Source organism: Carlito syrichta, unplaced genomic scaffold (assembly GCF_000164805.1).
Source record: "Carlito syrichta isolate Samal-C Ts95f unplaced genomic scaffold, Tarsius_syrichta-2.0.1 Scaffold305343, whole genome shotgun sequence".
NCBI lineage: Eukaryota > Metazoa > Chordata > Mammalia > Primates > Tarsiidae > Carlito > Carlito syrichta.
Window position 1 is genome coordinate 77,366 of NW_007249439.1, and position 8,705 is coordinate 86,070.

The window sequence follows — 8,705 nt, forward strand, 5'->3', positions numbered from 1 at the left end:
TACAGGCGCGCGCTACCACGCCTGGCTAATTTTTTTATTTATTGTAGAGATGAGGTCTCGCTAAGTTTCCCAGGCGGGTCTCAAACCCCGGGCTCAGGCAATCCACTCACCTCAGCCTCCCAAAGGCGCGGGATTACAGGCTGAGTCACCAAGCCCGGCTAAGGAGGACAATTATGACTTGCCTTGTAGCCAGCATTTGAGCTGATCACTTATTTTACAGCATTTCAGGTTTGATGAGGGAGAGTCATTGCTGATATTGAAGATAGCATATTCATATTGTGTGGCTGGTTTGAGGGACTTCTTTTCTCAAAAGCTAGCCAGTTTTCTTTAAGCAACTGTTTTTTAAAAGAAAGAAAAGATTGTCTTTTATGGCAGTTTCAAGATGGTCACCGCCCTCATGTTGCTAACTTTACGTAAGTCACCTTTACGTAAATTTAATAAATTTAAAGCCATGAGTGGGGGTAGACAGCCTGGTCTCTGGCCAAGGGGACCTTTGGGTCTGAGCATTGCCCCTGCCAAGCGGGGGGGGGGGGGTGGGGGGCCAAATAGTTTCTTTTACAGACTCTTGGTATTGCCCATTCCCAGCCCTGGGCTGCTGCGTCGCCTTGTATCCTTGAGTCCAGAGTCTGTGCTTGGAGGGTGGGCAGATGTGGGAGAACTGAAGGTGCCGCCATCCTGTGTACAAACTTCACCCGGACACCCCCTTGCCCGTGCCTTGGTGTTTTCAAATTCTGAGTTGCTTGAGATTCTCTCAGAAGCATTGGCTCACTTTTCCAGAATGGCCCTTCTGTGGAAGTAAGGGTTGTAGCCATGAGGAAAAACCCGACTTCATCTGTTTTTTAATTTGTAAAAAAAAAAAAAGTTGGACTCTCTGGTCTGCTCATGTCTCTACAGTTTTCCCTGTGATATGGTGTCTTTTGCTTTTCTTTGCTGTCTTCTTAGTGGCATTTCAGGAGGAGGAAGAGGAAGACACAGCGGCCAATTCACCACGTGTAACCAAAGTTTTGCTTTGTCATAATAGAACATTGATGTTCATGGAGGGCTCTTCTGCATCAGAATGGCCTCACACCCCTTCTTCCATGCACTCTTTGTTCACATCTTCGATTTCCAACAAGAACCAAGGTCCTGCCATGCTGTTGTGTCAGCTTCAAGCCACACTAGGCCAGTGGTGGAAAAGCCTTACCTTTTCAGATAGCAGTTGTGTCTATCCGTGCTCCGTGTGACTTGTATGTCTTCAGGGTCAGTAGACATTTATTAAGCACCTACTGCACACTAGGCAGTGTGCTGGGCTTTCACTAATGTGACCTCCTTTAATCCTGGTCACCACCCTGGAGTGGGTGTCACTTGGCAGATGAGCAAGCTCAGGAGCCTGGATATTGAGGCTTCCTCAAGACTGAACAGCCAGAGCCTAGTATTGAGCTCAGGTTCATAACCCCGGGGGTATCTGGCCCTCTGGTCATTTTGGAAAGGTAGTTTGTGCTTTCTTTCCTCCCTCATTAAGACCCCTTTGTTCTTGAACTTGCTCAACATAGTATAAAACAGACAAAATGAAGAGATGCAATTTTTTTTTTTTTTTTTGAGTTGGAGTCTCACTCTGTCGCCCAGGCTGGAGTGCAGCAGCATGCTCACAGTCACCCTAGTGTCAACTGGGCTCTGGTGGGCCTTTCACCTCAGCCTTCCAAGTAGCTGGAACTACAGGCACATGCTACCATCCCTGACTAATTTTTTTTATTTTATGGTATAGACACGATCTTACCAAGTTGCCTGGGCTGGTCTTAAACCTGCGGGCTCAGGCAGTCCTCTCGCCTCAACCTCCCAAAGTGCTGGGATTATAGGCTTGAGGCACCGTGCATGGCCTGCAATTTTTTTATTAATCTAATCTCAATGAGTTCTGTGGTGAGTTAAACCCATTCATGGTCCTTACTGAGATGGAAACTTGTGAGCATTCATTTGTACAATTATGTGTTCATTATTATATTCCTATCTGTGTTTTTTTGGAAAAAAACCCTTTGCCTTTTACATAAACTTTGTCTACAACATGAAAAGGTTTTGCATTTCAGAGAAGTAGCAGATCCTATATTTAGGAACTTTGGGGAATTATTTTAAGAAGGATGCTTTCAGACCAGAGTGTGTCAGAGGAAAGCACCAGAGGGACTTAAATCATGCCTAAGGGGTGGTTGAAAAACTTGGTCATGTTTATCAAAGAGAAGAGCAGCACAGGCAGATTCTGTATTTTTTTTTTTTGAGTTGGAGTCTCACTCGGTCACCCAGACTGGAGTGCAGTGGCCACTCCAGGCCACCGCAGCCTCGCCTGCTGGGCTCCAGCAATCCTTCCACCTCAGCCTTCCGAGTAGCCGGAATTATAGGCATGCACTACTACAGCCGGCTGATTTTTTTATTTATTGTAGAGATGAGGTCTCGCTGCCCAGGCGGGTCTCGAACCCGCAGGCTCAGGCAATCCACTCACCTCAGCCTCTCAAAGGCGCAGGACTACAGTCTGTATAGTTTTTAAGTACCATGGAAGAAGGAATGACCTCACCTTTCAGGTGGCTCCTACGGCCAGACCTAGGACCAGTGGCACATGTTACAGGAAGGTAAGGTCTGACTGTGAGTCAGAATCTGACCATTTGCGTGGTCTCAGAGATAGTGAGGCCCCCACCTCTGGAGGAGTTTACATGGAAGCTCTTGAATCTGGCAGAGGGGCCATGGGAGGGGACCCAGCAACTAGCTTGGAGATGTAGAGCTTGATAGGAATGAATATATCTCTTTTGTCTTGTTGGTCTTCCTGGCAGAGCCTGTAAGAATGTTTTCAACTCTTTCCAAAGTATCTTTCCAAAGACTGTTTCTGCATTGTGTATCTTCTCTTGCAGGAGAAAACGCAGAAATTTCCATGGACGTTTCCCTGGCTTACCGTGATGACATGTTTGCTGAATGGACTGAAATGGCCCATGAGCGAGTACCGCGGAAGCTCAAATGCACCTTCACATCTCCCAAGGTACGATACCTTGATGTCTAAGCTGGTGCAGTTTTTGTTTGGCTCCCAGGTATGTGGAGAGTTTGCTTATACTTCACAGATGTGTCCCCTATTCATTCGCAGGCATGATCTCCAAAGGTTGGTCATTGTTCTTTGGCTTAGCAGAGAGAAGGACAGCATAGATATTTCATGTCCCTACAGTGGAGGAAAGAATAGAGGAAGGAATGTGTGTTTGCAGTGGTGTGGTTGTTTCTCTGAAATACCTTTATGAAAACAACTCTTTGGTTCTTTGGTAAACAGCTGAACGTGCCTGAAGAATGAAGAGCTTTGCTAAGTTATTTTTAGCAGTGAGAATCTGTTCGTATCGCATGTGCCTGCTTCTTGGTTTCTTAGGCATCTCTGTGTTGCTGAAGTTAATGTACAGGTATGAAGGCAAACAGCCCCAGTGAAAACCACAGACAAACGAGGATCCTGAAAGAGACCGTCTCGTCTCAGCTGAGAACTGAGATGGTTGTTTCACCCATCTGTAGGACTCTCCCTTCTCTGGTTCTTTCAAAAACACTCACCCTTGGGAGGGAGGCTGCTGTCTTTCATTGAAAGGAGGGAGATGCTTTCTTGTGTTCAAAGGCCTTGGATTCCTCATACATTAAACTACAGGGATGGATTCAGAGACCCCTAGAGAAGAGTGGGACTCAGTGGTCTAAGCACCAAATCCGAATTACCAATGGGGAGGGGTTTCCTTTCTTTTCTTTTTTTTTTTTTTGAGTCGGAGTCTCACTCTGTCACCCAGACTGGAGTGCAGTGACATGCTCATGGCCACTGCAGCCTCGAGCTGCTGGGCTCAGGTGATCCTCCTGCCTCAGCCTTCCAAGTAGCTGGAATTACGGGCACACACCACCACGCCTGGCTAATCTTTTGATTTATTGTAGAGGTGAGGTCTTGCCAAGCTGCCCGAGCTGGTCTCGAACCCCTGGGCTCAGGTAGTTCTCTCCCAAAGTGCTGGGATTATAGGCATGAGCCACCGCGTCATCTAGCCGGGTACTCGCCTCCTTGCCCTTCCCTGTCTCCTCTTGAAAGTCTCTGTGAAGCTGAGATTGAGCCATGATGACTGCTATTCATGGTTACTCATACTCCTCAAGGCTGCTGTCCTGGCCCCCACCAGCTAGGCAGTCTCTGGGGTCCCTCAGTGCAGAAGTGTTACTTTCTTGAGTGAGTGCTTGAGAGGCCAGTCTCTCTCCGGAAGCACATTCTGGGTTGTGTCTTCTCTTGGTTGATGTTTCCAGGTCAGCAGCTCCTGAAGGATCTGGACGACTTTGTCATCTGCTGTAATGAGTGGTTTGGGTCCTCTCCCGGCTTTGTGTTTGCCGATAACTGTAAAGTTGGGGTTTCCTGTGAAATCCTGAGAATGTTGGGTTGAAGCCTCTGGGTACCACGCCTGGCCTTAGCCATCCTTCCCTGAAGAGGAGGAGGCGGGGCCAGTTGTATCACTGACTGTGTGACCTCAGGCAAGCTTACAGAATCCGGCTGACCTTCAGTTTCTCTTTGGCCAAATGAGGTAATACTACTCCCCTTGTGAGTCTTTGTATGGACCGGATGAGACAGTGAGCACTGGAAAGATGACCTCATAATTTAATATCTTGTCTGAGACATACTTGAGCGTCAACCGGGATGTTAACCACATGGGCCACCAGGACAAAAGATGGCTCTTGTGGGGAAACCTTATGTCCTACAACCTATGCACCTGTTGCGGTCTTAAGCCTCCTTGGCACTTACTTACTGAGTCTCCTTTCCCCAGGTTTCCTAGACTAGAGCTACAGAAAGTGTAGGCTGAGGACCACGGCATCAGCATCACCTGAGAGCTTGTAGGAAACGCAGACTCCCGGGCCATACCCACAATCTATAAATCTGTTCTCAGGGGGTTGGGCCAAAGGATCTGCGTTTTAACAGGCCTTCAATTCTTCACCGTGAGCTCGAGACAGTTTGAGAGCCACTGCCCTTGAACCTCTGCTGAGTGCCAAATATAGAGCTCCCCCTCAAAAAAAGCCATCTGTGTAGGTAGAAATGAATGGTGGAGAGAAACTAGAGGAAACAGGAGAAAGGGGCAGCTAACAGTTTGAGATCTTTGTTGGCTATGGAGGAAATTAATTAAAACCTTTCTAGCTGCCGCTGCAAGTTCATTGCATCTTTGAGAGGAGAGGCTGGCTAAACATCTAAGCTTGAGGGCTCTTGGAGATGGAATTTCATCCTCAGAAAAGGGATAAGTCGTTCCTCCCCCGACTTAAGCATGTGGAGAGACGAGAGCAGAGTGGGGGGCAAGGGAGTTTGCCTGCAACCGCTTCTTAATGACACTTGCTTAATTATCTCTAGAATGTGTTGGTCCCTTTCAAGAAAGATATTAAACCTTGAAGGGTGTGAAGGAAAGGAATCATCAAATCTCTGGTTTTTGATTGCAGTGGAATTTAGTCTGGAGTCTGAAGATTGAATGAGAAATTGCTTTAAAGCTTTTTAGTCCCTGGTGGATTGTGAAGTTTAAAAAAAAAAGTCAAGTTGCCACCTGCTGTAATTTGCCCTAATTAGCCAGCCTTATGCTGGGGCTGGAGGATGCTGAGGGGGTAGGGGAAAGGAAGGAAGGAGTCTTTCTTCTTCAGTGCCCTAAATACAGGCAGAGGTAGCACTTGGGTGCATAAAGACAAGTCCCTGACAGGATGCAGCGAATTTGTCTCTGAGACAGGTAGCCCAGGCTGGGATCCCGGAAGCCACTGTGTCTCTCCCAGTTGGTAAACTCAGGTAAGTTTTTCTCATGAGTGGTCCTGCTCCCCTCTTTGTAGAGACAGGGAATTGTCGGACACCCATGGCAGGGAACTAGAAGTGACCCCAGGGATTATCTCTTCAACCTCGTCACTATACTTAGGAGGAGACCAAATGAGACAACAGGAGGTGCCCAGCAAGGGACAAAGGCCTCCTGGAGTTGGAGCCTCCTGGAGTTCAGGACTGTCTTGGTCACGGCGCAATGCCTGACTGTGGGCATGGCCGGGGCAGTCGTTCCTGTGTCCTCTTCCTCACTGGAACTGGAGGCAGCCACATGGCCCGGCCGGACTCCAGAAGCCCATGCCCTCCTCCCAGTCCCGTGACTTTTGGGACTCTGGGCAGCAGGGAGTACATAAAATGGTGTCAGGCTTCATAGGTCTTGTTCCCTTCCATGTCAAATTCTCGACGTCAGAAAACCATCCCCTTGCTCTGACCACCAAGGGTGACCCGCCTCCTCCAAGGTGAGCTTCCTCCAAGGTGAGTTAGCAGCTGTGCTGTGTCTTCAGGGGTGCCAGCAGCGTCTCCTTCTAGACTTGATTTGCGAGTCTGCAAGAGGAAGGAGTGGAGGGAGGGAAAGTTGTTCTGCGCGGGAAGAATCATCCGACGCGTAGCTGGGGTTTGAGAAGGAAGCAGCCTTCTTTCAGCAGAATGGTTTTTTGAACTCTCACATGCCCGCTCCAGTCAACCAGTGTGTCTGACAAGAGCCCCTCATATCTCAGAGGATAAAAAACTGTCACGACTGGTTCGTTTCGTCTGCTGTGCTGGGGAAGGAGAGAGTGTACACCCGTGAGCCCGGTGTTTGCCTCCCCACCTCTACCTTGTTTTGCGTGTCTTCTGTTTTTGTACAGAGGTCTGTTGATTGCCTTGTAAGTCTGACTGTCCGGCAAGGAACTGGGCATGGTCACAGGAGGGCAGTGCCCTTCCTGCACTGAACTGTATGCTTCTTGTTACCTTCTTCCTTCTCACTTCTCCATGGGAGCTTTTGCTTGGAAGACTTACAACAATTTATGGAGGTCTTGAGAGTTTAGGCTTAGGAAAGACAAATGAGTGTTCCCCTGTCACTGGGTCAGGAGGTGCCAAGTAAATATTGAAGCGGGCATAGAAACCAGCCTCAATGGCAGACCTCGTCTACCTCATTAGGAAGAGTCTGTGCCTTCTGAAGCCCGTGCCTCTATGTGCCCATGCCCACCCCGGCCCCGCCCATCAACAGGAGCAGGTGGCTAGGAGTCCTGGTAAGGTAGAACGGAATTCAGTTTCAAGAGCAAGCTGAGCCCTCCTCTGCAACCTCCCATCGCTGTGCTCTGGGCAGTGCCCCCACCTGGTTTGGCAGGAAGTCCAAGATGCTGTTCTAGAATCTGGGCTAAGTTTTTACTTAATTAAAATTCAGGCTCCCTTCTGTCATCTTGTTCTTGGCTGTTAGGAAGCTTTGGAGTGGGTGTCTGAGTGGGTGTCTCTAGCAAGCCAATCTCATTATTACCTTCTTCCCTTTCTGTCTTCCCCAAATTCCAAGGGCTCCATGGGGTGCTGCTTTTCCTGTCAAATCGGTGAAAGGAATAGATACTCTCAGCTTAGCGTAGCTCCTTCTGTAGGCAGAACCAGAAAACTAATCAGCCATCATCACAGGGTGTAATCAGCTTCAACAAGCGCTTCCTCCTGAACCTTGAAGAAGTTGAATGTTCCTCAGAGGCTTAGAGAACTCCAGTGACAGCGTGACAAATAAAAGCTCTTATAACCCTGGCAGACCAGATTCGTCTCCATGTGAGGCTCAAAGAGTTGAGGAAGGTGTCAAGTGATAGAAGGAATTCTACTTTTTACCTAAAGTTTTGGTTCTACCTCAAATGTGGCTTAAAAAAAAAAATGAGACCAGGCGTAGCTGGGTGGACACCATGCCGCCAGTATGCTCTGTTAATCTGTACCTATAAGGTGCACCTTTAAGCACTTGCTTTTAAAAATTGGTAACATAGGTCCAAGGTAAGAGAATTCAGACACAGTCTATCGGAAACAGATGCCCTGCCTCAAACCCTCTGATTTTCTTCCAGACTCCAGAGCATGAGGGCCGTTACTATGAATGTGATGTCCTTCCTTTCATGGAAATCGGGTCTGTGGCTCATAAGTTTTACCTTTTAAACATCCGGCTGCCTGTGAATGAGAAGAAGAAAATCAACGTGGGGATTGGGGAGATCAAGGATATCCGGTTGGTGGTGAGTGAATGTATTTCACGCAAGTGGGCCACGGCATAGAGCACTGGCCGAGCACACCGTTTCTGGCATGTGTATTGGAAGGGAACTCCTTCTCACCCTCAGCCCCTCTGCGCATCACTGGCCTCTTCTGAGAAACAGGGAGTAATAACACACCCATGGTGGCTGAGATTGTAAAGTGAATTAATTTGTGTGAGAGATGACAGAAATGAAAAACAATGCAATTATTTTGCCCACTTAAGATTTTAAGGGGGCTTAAGACCACTTAAGATCATTATAATGATTACAGGATCATGATATTATGGGCATGATTGCGTAACAGATGACACCAAGATAAAAGTAAGTCTTCTTTTTTATGTGTTTCACCTTGCAAGCACAGATATTAAGGAGAATAGAGATGTTTTAGATTCTTTCCATTTTGTTTGTTTAATTGAGGAAAAAGTAGAACACGGAGTAAGGAGGCCATTTCTTTTTCATCTCAACCAATTCACACAAGAAATACATATTTGTTGTAGAAAATTAGAACGTTTTCCACGTCTTTGGGAGGCTGAGGTGAGTGGATTGCCTCAGCCTGCGGGTTCAAGACCCGCCTGGGCAGGCAAGACCTCATCTCTACAATAAATAAAAAAAAAAAATTAGCTGGACGTAGTAGCGCGCACCTGTAGTTCCAGCTACTCGAAAGGCTGAGGCGGAAGGATCGCCGGAGCCCAGCAGGTCGAGGCTGC

General features: G+C 47.8%; 1 protein-coding gene across 3 annotated transcripts in view; it reads left to right on the plus strand.

Annotated features, from left to right (window-relative positions):
- WLS (wntless Wnt ligand secretion mediator) overlaps positions 1–8,705 on the plus strand; it is a 127,990-nt gene that overhangs the window by 65,482 nt on the left and 53,803 nt on the right. For all 3 annotated transcript variants that reach the window (XM_008061632.1, XM_008061633.1, XM_021714217.1), the window contains 2 exons: positions 2,871–2,995; positions 7,822–7,983. In XM_008061632.1, coding sequence (XP_008059823.1) covers positions 2,871–2,995; positions 7,822–7,983 — 287 coding nt within the window. The remainder of the gene's footprint in view (positions 1–2,870; positions 2,996–7,821; positions 7,984–8,705) is intronic.